General features: G+C 50.3%; 6 protein-coding genes across 6 annotated transcripts; 3 read left to right on the top strand and 3 right to left on the bottom strand.

The window, feature by feature from the left end:
• Positions 1-54: 54 nt before the first annotated feature.
• On the bottom strand, positions 55-2,325 carry ASPBRDRAFT_127742 (SNARE-binding exocyst subunit SEC6; the record flags this gene model as incomplete). Its single annotated transcript, XM_067618000.1, has 1 exon — positions 55-2,325. One exon carries the CDS (start codon positions 2,323-2,325, stop codon positions 55-57), a length of 2,271 nt encoding a protein of 756 aa, XP_067478179.1.
• A 684-nt stretch (positions 2,326-3,009) lies between these two features.
• On the top strand, positions 3,010-3,297 carry ASPBRDRAFT_127584 (mitochondrial 54S ribosomal protein uL30m; the record flags this gene model as incomplete). The annotated part of the gene is made up of 1 exon (XM_067617987.1): positions 3,010-3,297. One exon carries the CDS (start codon positions 3,010-3,012, stop codon positions 3,295-3,297), a length of 288 nt encoding a protein of 95 aa, XP_067478178.1.
• Positions 3,298-3,893: 596 nt separating this feature from the next.
• Positions 3,894-5,834, bottom strand: ASPBRDRAFT_196474 (sphinganine-1-phosphate aldolase DPL1; the record flags this gene model as incomplete). The annotated part of the gene is made up of 4 exons (XM_067620995.1): positions 3,894-4,905; positions 4,959-5,092; positions 5,141-5,618; positions 5,740-5,834. The coding sequence occupies 4 exons, from the start codon at positions 5,832-5,834 to the stop codon at positions 3,894-3,896; spliced, it is 1,719 nt and encodes a 572-aa protein (XP_067478177.1).
• Positions 5,835-6,528: 694 nt separating this feature from the next.
• Positions 6,529-8,161, bottom strand: hcsA (homocitrate synthase; the record flags this gene model as incomplete). Its single annotated transcript, XM_067617967.1, has 5 exons — positions 6,529-7,480; positions 7,536-7,603; positions 7,657-7,737; positions 7,805-8,046; positions 8,098-8,161. The coding sequence occupies 5 exons, from the start codon at positions 8,159-8,161 to the stop codon at positions 6,529-6,531; spliced, it is 1,407 nt and encodes a 468-aa protein (XP_067478176.1).
• Positions 8,162-8,302: 141 nt separating this feature from the next.
• ASPBRDRAFT_597458 (uncharacterized protein) lies at positions 8,303-8,894 on the top strand. The gene has a single exon (XM_067628105.1). The coding sequence runs from the start codon at positions 8,445-8,447 to the stop codon at positions 8,802-8,804; it is 360 nt and encodes a 119-aa protein (XP_067478175.1). The 5' UTR covers positions 8,303-8,444; the 3' UTR covers positions 8,805-8,894.
• Positions 8,895-13,839: 4,945 nt separating this feature from the next.
• ASPBRDRAFT_178765 (uncharacterized protein) lies at positions 13,840-14,548 on the top strand (the record flags this gene model as incomplete). The annotated part of the gene is made up of 2 exons (XM_067619889.1): positions 13,840-14,198; positions 14,361-14,548. The coding sequence occupies exons 1-2, from the start codon at positions 14,093-14,095 to the stop codon at positions 14,546-14,548; spliced, it is 294 nt and encodes a 97-aa protein (XP_067478174.1). The 5' UTR covers positions 13,840-14,092.
• Positions 14,549-15,453: the final 905 nt, after the last annotated feature.

Below are 15,453 nucleotides of genomic sequence, written 5' to 3'. Positions count from 1 at the left end.
CACAACGACCAACGCCAAACACCACGCTGAAAGGCCAACCACCAAACAATAACATCACCTCACCTTACTCATCAACGTCTCCATCCCCCTCTCAACCGACAACTCAGCCGCCTTCGCCTTAACAGCACTAATCATGCTGCGCTCAAAATCATCCCTTGTCCTCAGCACAGCCTCAACCCACGAGAGCTGCAAATCCCAATACTCCGTCTTGAAATTCTCATACACAGCGACCAGAGCGGGCCCCTTCTCCGACTCCAACAGTCGAACCAACCAATCCACCAACCGCCACTTCATCTTGATAGTGCCGGCAAACGAATCCGGATAATTCTGGAAGAAAGCAAACACCGTAAGGACATCGTCCTTGAATTTATCCGTGTACGGATCCGAGTTATGGCGGAACTTGACGCCCTTGTTGCGCACGGAAGACAGATATTTGACGAGTAGCTCATCGGAGAGTTCTTCGACCAGAATATCCGTAAGGGAGGGGTGCAGGACGGGCGAGTAATCCGCCATGTAGTCTTCGAAGGTAGAAGTGATACGTTTGACGGCGAAATCGCCGTACCATTTCTGGGTGAAGAAGTCGGGAATAGTGGTGCGGAAGTCGACGGCGAAGATGAGTTCGACGAACTGGGTGAGGCAGTGCGTGCTGAGATCGACGTAGCCGTCGCGCAGGGCGTCGAGTTCCGGGATGGCGCGAGAGGCCATGTATTTCGGGTCGACGATGGTTTCAAAGTCGCGTTTGAAGCGAGTGAGGTAGCCCAGTTGACCGGATTCTTCGTTGTCGTCGATGCAAGCGATTTGGTCGTTTGCGACGGCGACGAGCCAGTCTTGGAGGAGTTGGAGACCGTCGAGGAGGTCGCCGCCGGGGGCTTTGTATTTGGCGCATTCTTCGTCGATGAGGGTTTGCCAGGCCACTTGGCGGGCTTTGAGGACGCGGAACATGGCGTCGATGATGCCCTCGACGACGTCGGTGCGGGAGGAGGCGCCCGAGGCCATGATTTGCTCGTGCAGCATGCGCCACATGTCGGGGAGGGTCTTGGTGCGGAAGCAGCCTTCTGGGTTGGTGTCGAGGGAGTCGGGGATGCGTTCGACGAGTCCCTTGCGGTCGGTTTCGGTGATACGGTTGGTCCAGTCTTCCACGGCGCGGATGATGATGTTTTGCCATTGGCGGATGAGTTCGGGTTCGCGGTCGTCCAGGATGTTGGGCTTGAGGTCGGCTTGTTTCCAGCCGAGCTTGTTCATCTTCTTGTAGTATTTCTCGGTCCAGTGGATGATGGCGAGGAGGTTGTCGGCAGGTAGCTCGGAGTCGTTGATCAGCCCGATGAAGAAGTCGTGCATCATCCGGTGGTAGATCTCCGTGTAGGTCTTGTAGATATTCCATTTCTTCGGCATAAGAGACTGCATGCCTTGTTGCACGGTGTAGAGGTCGTTGAAGAACCATCGGAAGCTCTTATCCAGGTTGTCCGGCTCGGCCAGGAAGTCCTCCTTGGTGGCTTCGAATTGGTTTTGCGCATAGAACTCGATGGCCTGCAGGAACTTCTCCTTGTATCCTCGCACCGTCTTGGGGCCAACGTTCATCGACTTGAACCGGTCTGCCAGGTCCTGGTGGTCCCTCTGCGCCTCCTGCAACGCCCGCACCGTCTGATCATTCTTCTCCTCGTTCATGACCACAACCGCCAGCCGCACCACCATCCCCGGGTTATCCGACTGTACCAGCGGGATCAAGTTCATGCACGCCGTACCCAGATGATCATCGAACCAATCAACCACACCATCCAACCCCTGGAAGTAATCCGCCAGAGTCTCCTCACTACTCGGGTCCTGCGCCTTGCGAATCTGATCCATAGCCTCGTCCCTGAAATCGCGCAGCTTCGAGATCTGCATATGAGCCCGCAGCAGATTGGGCTGATTCTCCAGATCCTCATCATCCTCGCGCAGAAGATCCTCAACCGCTGCCAGGTTCTCACTGAACTCCTCCAACCCCTTCTTCATCGTCAACGTGGCCTCGAAGTTCCTCTGCACCTTGGCCAGCTTGTCAATCTGCGAGAAGTCCTCCACGCTCGTCTGCGACTCCGCGCATAGCTTGTCGATGCCTTGAAGCTCGTCTTTTGTCTTGGAGACCTGTCGCTGGCCTTCCGTGAGGGCGTTGATGCTGCGTTGCACGGTCTCGAGTTGGTCGCGCAGTCCTTCCCGCAGCTGGGAATCAACGGCCGCTTTCTTGCGCGAGTATTCAGCTTTCAGACCCATGATTTTGTCGAGGTCTTCGGGGTGTCGGAGGATGTCTTCCAGACGGGGCATAGCCACCGTCCCGTCGTCTTGCGCCATGGTTTGTAGCTGTCGCAGTCGGGATGCGCCTGTCGAAGCTCACGGTATAGTCGTTCAACGAGTCCGGGATATGAAAGCCGACCGGGTATTATCACGCCACGGGCAATTATAAACCGTAGGGTTCGAAAACAAATCAACGAACCGACCGATGGGTGACTGAGTATAGTAACAGCTAGACCATAAGCTAGCAGCAGTTATCCCCTCCTAAACGCGCAGCGCTCCGGAGTATATCTGCACGCCACAGTAACCATTAGCCATAAAAACTCCAACAACCACATACAAGAAAGAGGTAGACTCACCAATGGCTCACCGAGCCAATCGATCTTCCAAGAATCAACAATCAGACCCAAACATACAGCACAGTAAGTAGCTAACACCGCAAGCATAGTAAGTTGTACGTAGTAAATGCCACCCGCATTTCCCGCCCGCCCGCCAGCCAACCGGCAGAAACATGCCCACCACGTGACTCCCCGCCCAGCTACCGCCATCGGGAAATTTGCGGAATGAACAAGCATCCCAGCTTCACTTTTGAAGAGTAGCAACAAGCATTCATACCTCGCATACCACTCACACCTTCAAATTCACCTTCGAGCCTGCTCACCATTGCAATCCCTGCCATTACCACCAACCCATTATCCTATCATATCCACACGAAAGATCGTCACGAGAGTCAAATCCACCAAAATGAGCAGCTACTTCCGCATCACCCTCATGCGCTCAGCAATCGGTCTTCCACGCCGCACCAACGATGTTCTCAAAGCCCTCGGCCTGAAAAAGCGCATGGCTACCGTCTTCCACCCCGTGTCGCCGTCCGTGGCGGGTCAAATCATGAAAGTCAAGGAATTGGTGCAGGTGCAGGAAGTTGATCGTCGACTCACGAAGCAAGAGGTGCATTTGGAGCGCAAGCCTGATCCGGGATACTATGTTGAGAAGACTTCGGGGGTGGAGTTTGAGGAGAGTAGATTGGTTTGATTGATTGATTGATTGATTGATTGATTGATTGATTGATTGATACCCATCCTAGGGGGTTGGGTGGTTGTTCTCGATTCGGCTTTTTTTGCGGAATGGTCTCTTTTGATTGATTGATTGATTGGTATGCGATTGGAGTCTTGGGATTTTCATATTTTGCTGAATTTGTTGGATATGCCTGCTATGTCGGTGGGCATCTGCAAGTCTTGATTGGGTTGGGATGTGTACTATATGGGATTGAGGTGATGGATGATTCTTCATCTGGAGGTGGAGAAGAAGGGAAGTGAATGAAGTGGATATTGCATGCATCAAGCGGCTTTTTCTTTGATCAGATCATGTGTCTGAGTCTGATGTACTGGGTGTCATCTTGCGCAACGATTTTGCATTGTACTATACTACACTTATTATCAGATGGAATGGGATCTACATGAACCCTAAGCGTTGCAAGTCTTAACGTCTGTTTTATAGGAATAATTCTCCAAGGGAGACGAATGAATACCCAACCTATACACCATAACACCAATGGTCCGCTATTTGCAGATCTTAGAACTTATGCGCTTTTTAACCCATATAGACAGTGCGAGAGTTTCTGAACCAATCTAAGCTTTGTACAGGGTGTCCAGGAAGCCCTCAGCCAGGCGGCTCACGATACTCTTGTCGGGCATGCTGCCAGCCACGCCATACAGGGCAGCAGTGTCACCGCGCTTAACAATGTACGCCTTGCCTTGCTGCTTTCTCTCTTCCGCCTTTGCCAACTCCGCCTCCACAGCTATGACCAGGTCGGTGGTGAGCGCATCCACAGCAGCGGCCGTAGGGATGGTGAACGCGACGTGGATCGCCGGGGGCGACTGAAGCGCATTGAGATGCCATCCCTTGGCAGAAAGGTTGTCCGCAATATCGTAAATATCAACGGCATCATTCTTGCTGTAGAACGCAACAACACTGACCATGGGCTTGCCAACAATGTCCAAGTTCTTCGACAGAACTGGGTGCTCTTTGATCGAGGATTCGAATTTCTTGGCCGCACCCATGATGTCCAGGCAGCTCTTGATGTAACCGGACTCGCCAACGCTCATCAGACTGGCCCAGCACCCAGCAATCAGTGCACCGGGACGGGAACCCGCCACAGATGGGGAGGCATAAACACCACCGGACCAGTCCGGGTAGATGAAATATTGGTGGCTGCGGTAGGCCTTGTTGCGATACAAGAGCACCGAGTTACCCTTGGGTGCAAACCCATACTTGTGCGTGTCCACACTGATGCTAGTCACACCAGGAAGGCGGAAATCGAAGCCACCCTCCTCTTCATAGGGCGACGCAAAGCCCGCCTTCTTCAGGAAAGCGACAACAAAGGAGCCAAGGCAGCAGTCAACATGCAGAGGGATCTTGTAGGACGTCGCGAGGCGAGACAGAGCCGGGATGTCATCGACAATTCCGTGGGGGAAGTTGGGTGCCGAGCCAACAATCAAGACAGTGTTCGAGTTGATCAGGCGACGCACGGAGGGAATATCCACCTTGTACTCGGGAGCCGGGCAGGGAACGCGATGGAGCTTGATCTTGAAGTAGTTGCAGGCTTTGATGAAGGCAGCATGAGCCGTGTCGGGGATGATCCTACGGGCATGCGTCAGTATATAAGCAGGAATAGCATGAGAGCTATCACATACATTTCCGGTTCCTTTACGCCACGCTCGAGGAAAGCCTTCTGGCGGGCACCCAAGCATGCCATGATGATCGACTCCGTACCGCCACTGGTGGTGACACCCGCGCCGTCCGACGGGGCATTGAACAACGCCATAACCTAATCCAAGTGAGCCAGCATGTCCATCGATGATCTGGGGGGTCATACCATAGCCACAACTTCGGCTTCCATCTTCCGAACACCAGGGAACACATCAGGGTGGATGGGGTTGGCAACACCAAACTGTCCGAACGCTTCCGCCTGCAGCTTCAAGAGATCTTGTCCACCGTGATAGACGGCACCACTAACACGGCCATCTTCCCAGCGTGTGTGTTCCATGTTCGCCAGCTTGTCGAGCTCAGCGCGCACTTGTTCGGCGGTCCATCCTTCCTTAGGCAGATTCAAATACCGATTTACGCCGGGTCCAGACGCGACGAGTCTCGATTCAAGATTCTCAATAGCTGTGGAAACCTGCTTATCAACCTGGCCGCGGACGCCGGGGAAACGCAAGAAGATGGAATAGAAGAAGAGACGGACGGCGGCGTAGGCATTGCGGATGCTGCCGAAGATGCCATAACCGCGCAATGAATAGAATGTCTTGCGAACGTAGCGAAGGATAAAGAGGACAAATACGATATTTCGAAGACTAGACGCCCGGTGATTGACAGATACAGATTAACATAGAGCTCCAGGTAAACAAACGTCCGACGAGCGAGCGATCGTCCGCAGTGACGCGGGGGGCAATGGAAAGCTGCTCGGCCACTCACAAGTCCAGATGTGCCGCCGCCAGCTGGGTGCTGGGGGCCCTGCTGTAGCCCAGCAGTTTATTCTGCAGGGCGACGGGAAGTAAAGAAGATGCCATCACAGTAAGAGATAGTAATAAAGCCGAGTCGGGGTAAGGACACGACGACCACCAGACTGAGGGAGGAGAGAAAGACTGGGGAAATGAGGGAAGGTCGATGGATCGGATGATGCAGGAAACCGGAGCCGGGCGCGATAAGAGCGACTGACGGTGGCCGCGGACGGGCGTCGGGAAACTGCCTCGGTTCCCGCATGCGCTTCTTCCTTATGACACTCTATAGTCTAGACTAGATTGACACTCCACATAGATTTAGATTAGTTACCCCTTACATGGTCAATTCCAACTACTCTTACTAGATAAATGGCAGCCATATTTTAACGTTGATATCCTGTATATTGTAGGATAGATGCATATGGCATCGAAATTCTGCGTATGTACACGGTCCCAACGCAAGGACCAAGGGCTCTCCTAACACCGGCATCCCCTCCCTTTTTTTCCATCAGAGACAAGGAACAACTTTTGAAAACCCCGCGGAAATCAAAGAAACCATCCTGAGAACACACATAAACATCCATTCATGAAACCAGCAAGCGCAAACAAGAACGTCCTCCGCCAAGGGAGCCGCTAAAACAAAAAAAGGTAAGGAAAGAGGAATGATCAAAGCTCTAGTAAGGATAAAGACGTCTATCCCCGTCGGAATAAATGCATGATTAGAAAGAAAACCAAAACCAGAGATCACTGTTGGTCTTCTGGCTTAGGCAAGAGCCTGAGCGGCGAGCTCCTTCTCCTTGGCAGCGAACTGAGCCTGCTCGTCGGCCGTGAGGTCCAGGAGGGGCTTGTTCTCGCCCAGCTTGAGGTTGCGGTAGTAGGCACGGATGATACTGTCGGCATCATCGACGGCAATGGGGCGGATATCGGCCAGAGCCTTGATCTTGGCCGTGCACTCCTTGTACTGGTCATCGGTCATCTCGATCTTGAGCTGCTGGGCACGCGACTTGATGGCGTTCCAGCCGGTCAGACGAGAAGCGAAGTGGACATAACGAGACATGCCGAAGTCGGCGGGGTTGATGATCTCGTAGGTGCTGGGGTTATTGAGGATAGCCTTGGCGTGGATACCGGCCTTGTGGGTGAAAGCGCAGAAACCGGTGATGTAGTTGTTGAAGGGAATGTTGACCTCAACGGCCTCGGCAACGAGGTCCTCGATATCCTTGAGCTTCTCCAACTTGTACTTGCTCTTGACGTACTCGGGGTCGGCAACCATCATGCGGGCCATGAGACCACCCAGGGGGGTGATACCGTTACGCTCACCGATACCGAGGACGGAGGTGTCAACGTGGGTGGCACCAGCCTCCAGGGCACAGTAAGCGTTGGCAATGGCGCAACCAGTGTCGTTGTGGAAGTGGGTTTCGATGTCGCAGCCAACAACACCCCTCAGGACACGGACAAGCTCGTAGACCTGGCGGGGAGAAGCGCAGCCGACGGTATCGGCGATACCGACACGGTTAACACCGACCTTGTCGACGGCCGAGTAGATGGACAGGAGGTCGACGAGGTCAGAGCGGAAAGAGTCCTCGCTAGAGAAACGGATCTCAATGCCCTTGGACTTGACGAATTCGATGACTTCAATGGCGGTGTTCTTGATGTAGGTCATGTCCTTGCCGTGGGAGTGCTCACGGAGGTAAGAGGAGGTTCCGATGACAACATCGCTGCCGGGGCCGTTAGCAGCTGGAAAAGGAATGCAAAAGACAAGACTGCACTTACACTCCATCGACACCGGTCTCGACGGCAATGCGAGCATCGTCCATGTGGCAACGGATGTGGGTAAGGATCTGGTCCGTTTATTAGAATCCGAGAGTAATTGTTATAGACGGGTGTAACATACCTTAGCCTTCAGGCCAAGCTTGCAGATGGCCTCACAGTCCTTTCTCGACTGCTCGGAAGCGCAAGGGCTAGTAAGCTCAATCTATAGAGTGGTGGTCAGTGCACGCTCTTTCCGGCGTTATGATATGATCCACCGGGGTATGACTCACGTAGTCAACACCGAACTCGTCGAGGGCCTTGGCGATTTCAATCTTCTTCTCGGTGTCGAAGAAAGCGTTGGCGAACTGCTCACCCTCACGCAGGGTACTCTCGATGATCTGGAAGCGAGAGACGTTGCTCAGGAAGTCGGTGACACCGACGTTGTGGCCGTAGGGGTTCCGAGAGACGGAGGGGTGGGGGTTCTGGCGAGTCTCGACGGCAGTGAAGCCGGGGTGTTCACCTGGAGGGCTCACTTAGCACACGAGCTTGTATTTCATGTGCTTTCGGATTGGAGTAATCATACCGTTGTCATTGCCATTGGCGACGTTGGCGTGCCCATTGGGCTCGTGGTCTGCACCGGGGCACATTGTGAAGGAATTAATGGTGGGGTAGCACGTAGATAGATCGGTAGTATATAGTCTAAGACGGCAAAGGGCTACAGCAGAAAGTGAAGGGTCAGTATTGAGCAACCAGCAAGGAATGAGAGCAAAGCGAGATAGATATAGGAGGAAGACTAACAAGCGAAGCCAGTGAATGAGTCACCGATGGATTTAAATGGAGAGAGATCGTTGAGGGAGGCAGGGAAGAGTCATCGGTTGCCAGGAGAAAGAAAAGTGGGCGGAGATTAAAAAAAGGCGGGCGGTCAGCGCAATGATGATTCGCGGGCAATGCAACTGGGCCTCCTCGGCCGGTTCCTCTTCTTTTCTTGCTCGTCTTTCAGCGGCGGCGACGAAATTTTCACCCTCTTTTTTCGCCTGCTGGAACTGGTTTACACTCCTCCTTGTGGGGAACTTGGACCGTGAACTGCGCTTCCGGCAGCCCCAATTGCTCAGCGTGAGGATCATTCCCCAGTCTCCAAACAGAGTCAACCAATGTCCTGTAGTCATTTCCATTATTAAGGTCTACTCCATTCACTCCATTCTTTGCCTACAGGCTGCCTGGGGGGCGCCACTCATGGGCGGTGACGGCTACGTGGATTTGCCACTGAAAAGGGTATGCCAGCAACAGTGAACTGAGGTGGATGAGTTGGCCGTGCAGTTTTGCTGGTAGATCTTCGTTTAGGCATCCTATCGCTGCTACCGAGGACTTTTAGCCTTTTTGAAATCCCCGTCAGAAGGGTTTGTGTCTAGGGTTCACCACCCTCTGCTAGTGAACACTTGGGTTTAGTTCAGCCCGACATCGGCAGGGGCGCTATTTCGGATAGATAGCGTCTTTCAATGGGCTCGCGTCGAGATGCCAACGATTGATAATCGCTCTTCCACCATCGACCGTGGAACCGTTATCATTGGTTGAATTTCGATTAGCAGTCTCCAAGTGTCCTGGCAACCATATCTGAAATTCTGAGGGACTGCGTAACATGAATCCTAATGTTGACTAAGGTTGGAGAACGTCCCTCCTGAAGCCGTTGCTACTTCTTTTCTCTCCAGTTCAAGACTTGAGTCACATCCAGTACGTCACCGGTGGCCGATACCGCCCACTATTTTCATTTCCTGACTCATGGTTGGTCAACTGTGGATTACGCCAGGCATCTTTCGCCCGATAGAGTAATATGCTGCTGATCCCTGCACCGCTGTTTGCGTTAATCCCGTTCTGGTATAGATTAATTGCTCTGGCCAGGCCTTTAGTTCATTAGTATTCCCAAATGGAGTTATGTAGCCTAGTGCTAATACTGTACGGAGGACTCCGTCCTCCGTACTCTGGCCTTTATTGCATGCTTTGATAGTGCCATTGTCTATATCGAACTATAAATCCGCAGGTTAATGGCATTGTTGATGCATGGCTATACTAATAGTAATACGGAAAATAACAGTATGATGGTCGCTAGATTTGGTGCAGTCACTCCAAGTAGTTATGTGCCTGTTGAAGTGTATTTGCTAGTCCATGCATCCCCGTATATCCTGTTTTCATCATTGAGGTGGCCTACATGGCCTGGACCGACGCTCAGCTTCCAGAGACCTTACCCAAATTATGAGCTCTAGATCAAGGTGCGATAAATTCGAGAGGGTGTGAAGAAATGAATATACCTGATGGCACAGTTGAACCCTCCTATAAGAACATTATGGTTCATGAGTCAATTTGATATGATCTATAGGAGTCATCTTTCCTTGGGGACTGATGATGAAGAAGTGTATACTGTCCAATGTCTTATCTTGGATCCACCGTTGACAAAATCCTTCACTTTACCCGCTGCCTATATAGTCTCTCTAGCATCATCCTCCTCGTCATCTTGACTATATCCGAAGCCAGCTAACATAAACTTCAATTTGATAATAGATATATTCCCCCTGGTCCTTCTTGGCCCTCAGAGCATACTAAAATTCCAACATCTCATAGTTGTGCCCCGAAATCGATAAACTACGTCTTCTTGATGGTTTAGATCCATGAAAACAATGTCTTCTGATATCCCGCGAGAGTTGGTATGTTGTCACAATAACAAAGAAATATATATATCCGCTAGACTGTCGAACAATTTCAAGATTTGACTGGGGCTCAAATAGCATGATGGATCACATTCTTCTCATCCGTCGGTCCAAGCTAGAACATCATGTTGGAGTGAGCCTGAACTATCCTATTCATCCACCTTTCATTGTACAAATTTTCCAGGATGTGAAAACATTACTGTCATTGGCCTAATTTAGCTGTATGCACTATGACCGCAAGGCGATCCAAACACCTCAATCAGGTTGTGAAAAATACCAAAGAAGCAATTGAATCCTAGATCAAATCTACTTTCCATGTGACTTGCCAAAGGTACAAGGCGAAGATTCACGCTCTGTTTGAGGTTCCTATCAGCCGCCAAACTCTGGACATATGGGAGCGAAACCGGGTTATTGGACACTTTCCATACATTGGTGGCCCATAACAATCGAACATAGGTATCCTGCGTACGGAAGATATGCTGGAACAGAAATCAATGAACCATTCTTTTGTTATGCATCTGTGAACCTTGAATTTGCTACAAGTGCTATCACAAATGAACAAATTGCGGAACTGCTCTTGATTCTGGGGCGCTGGTGAATCCCCTGTCCGAATATCGGGAGAGTAGGTTCAATGCACCTCCAAGGTATCTTCCCACTTTCTAAAAGAATTGAGGGGAAAGATTCAAACGATATCCTGAATGTGTACGAGCATTTCGCTTGTGGCATCTCAAGGATCTTCTAAGCAAGATGATGGGGTTGATTATAGAAAGCTCACTGCAGGGATTTTCGTCACGTCGTTGATTGTAACTACTCAAACCGTGCACGAAATGATAGTGTGGACGAAATAAGAACAGACTAGTCCGAACGAAGTAACCATCACTAGAAATGTGAGTAATTGGAACACTAAGTAAGATAGGGGGTTCTTCTTGGAAGAGAGGCACGCAAGTCTAGTACTTGGGACATAAAACTTTGGCCTTTGAGGCCTATGCTAATACTATAGATTATGTAGTCTTATATCTCAGAGACAGGTTTTCCTGGATTTTGAGAAACGTTAGAGTATGTAATAAATTCGAAAGCTAATATGATAGTATTACTCCTGCTAGTTATATATTAGTACTATTTGTTGAAAAGGAATCTATACTACTATCTAATTCTTGCTTGAATAATGAAAACACCAGACGGTGACACCCAAGTTTTACCTCGCTCATAGAGCCTGGATATGATGGTCTTTGGACATGATATCGAAGAAACATCGATCAATAGAGCTTATGCGAAGATGACACATGGCAAGTCTGATTCTGTAAGACGCTCAGGTACGTCTATCTTCGTCCACCCTTCTCAAGTACCTCTACCCCGTTTGGCGTTCTCGGGCTGTGTTCATGTTTCAAGAGAAGTAGCCTTACGCAGGCCTACGAGAGTTGCACGGTCATTTGGCTCCGCGGTTGCTAGGACTGATTTATCACACATCATCTTCGGTTAATGCTGATGAGTCGTTCTGTCAATACGCAGAATCGCTAGTCCCACGGCCACGTCAGTCGAATATTTGTCTAATGTGTAGGATTTTTGCTCACTTTGAGGGGCTAGAAGGAGATATACTCCCTGGTGAGGATCGAAGGCAGCCCCAGAAACAACTGATTGGTGGTTTGTGATGCTTGACATTGCAATGACTGGCAGTTGATTGCATATCATCCCGATGAAGCTGGATTCCACTTAGTACGATACCGGAAAGTGAAAAAGATGACTCAAGATATGTGCATATATCTCCTGAAAGACGGGTAGGGTTCTGTTGAGAATTCGGTTGCCTTATGCCTGTAGCTATCATCATAGAATGATTAGGACTGGTGTCGAGAATCGGTCAATCGAAATAGCTTTTTTACGCATAGATGCAATATCTCAGCAGCACAGCCGACAGACTAAGTCTCTCTGCTTACCATTACTCAATTCGATCCCTTGGCACTATCCCATCGGCTCCATCGGCTCCTTTCTGCTGACAGCCATGTTTCTCACATATAATGGAATGATCTCTTCTTTCTGAGGGACATATTGTTTTCCTAATCTGGTAAAACATCGATCCAATACTCCAGATCTTGCACAACTAAGGGATCCAAATGCGTGCTTTCCATCATCGCGAGACAAATGTGACCGCGACAAACTAGCCCCCGCCCCTCGAGGACAAATTAATGCTCATACAGAGCCAACCGACGAATCCTTCGCCCGGACTCCTTCGAGAGACGGCAAAACGTTCTCTGGAGACTCGGGCTTTTTGGTGGTTAGTCATGCTGGTCGCAACTCTATCGGCAAAGTTCAACCAACGCAGTATCCAATAATCTGGCGAAATATGATCTTCTTTCCCTGCGGAAGCGGGAAGGATTCCAAGACATTTGTTCTAATCTAGTATGGACTAGATGAACTCCGGCATTTGTAATGACAGCTAAGTGTGGTTGTGGCGCTTGCTAGGAAAATTGGGGTTCCTTCGTTTAAGTGTTCTGGAGCATGGGGGCATTTTCCTATGATTTTCGACTACTCAGGGTTCTTATTGGTGCAAAAACCTCTTCTGGAGGCCAAGCTGGTAGGCTAACAGTTAAGATGTAGTATGTACAGTGTACACAGTAACTGACGTCTGGAACCCACCCGAGGCATCTAGTGCCACTCCTTCGGCCATTCCACATGGAGTAACTGACATGTGGAATTCAAACTCGTCACGCTTACATGCGGTCCCTAATCATCTGAGGTTGCTAGGTTTCCGGGCATACTGCCCCAGTTGATGTCGATGGCACATACACCTAGGGACGTAAACGTCTTGGAGGCTTCAATCGGGATCTGTGTTCTTTGTGGCGACATCGACTAGTCGTACGCTACTACCTTTTGCCGGTTTTCATATTTAGCCGTCACGGTCCACTTTGAGGCCTATGAAATTGTTCATCTTGGCATACTTCGTTCAATGGAAGCTTTTATTGAAAGCATCTTGGGGGGTACGGAATGCACCACAAGTGACAAGGGAGATGGCCGTTTGCCTGATGAACAGGAAAGACTAGAGTTGTAAAAAGCTTGAAGAAACCATAGCCGTGATCCCAAAATCCAGTTTGGCTAGAAAAGCAACGATAGCATTATTTGTATTTTCTTGTAGCCTTTTCCTCCTACAGAAAGGGTTGGTCATCAGCAACTTCCACTCTGATAGACTCATTGCCCTCCCGAAGTCACTATAACTGTCTGTGACTCGAATAGTAATAACCAGTACTCAACATTTACAAAGACTCTATCGGTTGTGGCACAAGGATTACCGTATGAATACAGGCTGCCAAATAGAGTAATTCCTCATTGCGTCTGAAATTCGTCCCGAATAGTCAATGCTACACAAAGGCATGTGTGGTTACATAATCACAAAGTACAGGTGCACAAGAACTAATCGAAACAGACTCCAATTCGAGCCATGTATTCTACCCAGTACTTGCAGAAACAAAGGCACTTGACTTGCGACGAGAGCCAAGCAGGCACAGCTTTTTCTTGTGTGGGCGAAGAGCACTCACAGCTTTAGTTTTGACCGTGTCTACCCGAGCTATTACTATATCGCAGGGTGTCATCTAGAGGTCGCAATGGCTGAAACCCAGCTGAAACCACAATCCAGACATCGATACTTCTTTAATCTCGACTAAGTGCGTCTTACTCTAACAGTGTATCAACCCGACCAAAGAGATCTCACCGGACATGAGTTCACGGACATGAGTTTCCTCCAAAGTGCGTATCACTTAGCCAAACAAGCAATCCCGTACTTAGTACATGACTAACCTCGCCGACTGATAAGCTTAGGTTAGAGTATTCTACAGACAATTCGCTGCTATACTCATAAGCATTTCCATACTGAGGGATCAGGCATTGTGCATGGATGTGGGCATGAAACACCTCGTAATCAAGTTAATTACTAACACACGAAGACAATCTGCACACGTGGCTGCTTACGAAGGTCAGGACAAGATGGGACACGAAGGTGAAAAGGAACAGAAGAAGGGAAACGGAATTTTGATCCGCTGCCCCGGAATCCCGGGCACTCCCACTTACCCACACTGCACCGTGGAGTCGGACAGTCCCACCGCTCAGGGGACATTGATAATGAAAATATCCCACCGCTGGGCTGATTAAGAGGTTCTAGATGCTCCTGCTGCGTATACAAGCGAGCATGGATCGACCGGGCAATCCCACCTGCAGAAGAAAATGCCCGCGGGTGCTCCCACTGGCTGGGCAGCTCGGCCGGAAACTCCCACGCCGAAGCTGACATCAGATTATGTGCCCATCCGGACTGTCCCACTGAGGATGAAAACGTTCGATTGGATTAATTGACTTACTAGCGTGGTATTGGGTGCTGCATACAGAGTACTGAAGCTGACCTCAGATCGCCCGGGGCCTCCCACTGCTCTGAGTCCACCACCTGTTGAAGAATATGCGCTTGGACGCTCCGACAAAGCGAACGGCTAAAGAGGCTGACACCAGATCCACCACCAGTGGGAGGACTGAGGAGAGGGAGTAAATCCTCCGGACGCTCCCACGCCTCAATCCTCAATCCTTCCCGGGGTTGGAATAGGGATCCATCTTCCCACTGTGATTGTTCGCCATTCCTCGCGACATCCTATCGCTAAGTTCGTCTGGGCCCCTCTTACTCACGACTCGACGTCTAGCGAGATTAATTGAAAACTTAATGCGCGACGGCAATTCCAGAACCAAGCCAGATTGGCTAAAGGAACATCAGACGGGCGTTGCAACAAACTTAACACCCTGATTACCCGCATCCACTGCGCGGACCGTGTGCTGGTTGCCGCACTGAAGATTTTCTTCAGCAAAACCCGACCTTTCCAAGGGAAAAATAAAAGGGGTAAATTATGTGGAGATCTGGTACGATTCGGACTTGAGCTGTCCCCAAGCCAGCTGTCGTTCTTGGCTACGCTCCGTATCGAGGTAGTCTCACAACTAGTCGAATTTCCAAGAGATGATCCGTCCGATCCTCGTGTCAAAAGACTGGACTCCGTTCTAACTACTACCGTGTGAGCACTAAAAACCACGGGCTGTTTCAATTCATCACCGAATCAGGTTTCCCACCCAGAGCACCCAATTTGCCCCTCACAAACGTCCATGTTCCACGCGGCTGGGTGTAGTTACTACTGGTCAGATAGGTTAGCATCGGCCCAGCTTCGCTCCATACGGCATCCAGGTTGCAGTCAGACCCACGATAGACAGCAGCCATCCTGTCA

The sequence above is a fragment of the Aspergillus brasiliensis genome, assembly GCF_001889945.1.
Source record: "Aspergillus brasiliensis CBS 101740 unplaced genomic scaffold ASPBRscaffold_7, whole genome shotgun sequence".
NCBI classification, from domain to species: domain Eukaryota; kingdom Fungi; phylum Ascomycota; class Eurotiomycetes; order Eurotiales; family Aspergillaceae; genus Aspergillus; species Aspergillus brasiliensis.
Note: the sequence above shows the minus strand (reverse complement) of the source record. Positions and strands in the feature narration are given on the sequence as shown.

Coding starts and splice junctions, on each gene's coding strand:
- ASPBRDRAFT_597458 (XM_067628105.1), top strand. CDS start 8,445: ATGATGATTCGCGGGCAATGCAACTGGGCCTCCTCGGCCGGTTCCTCT.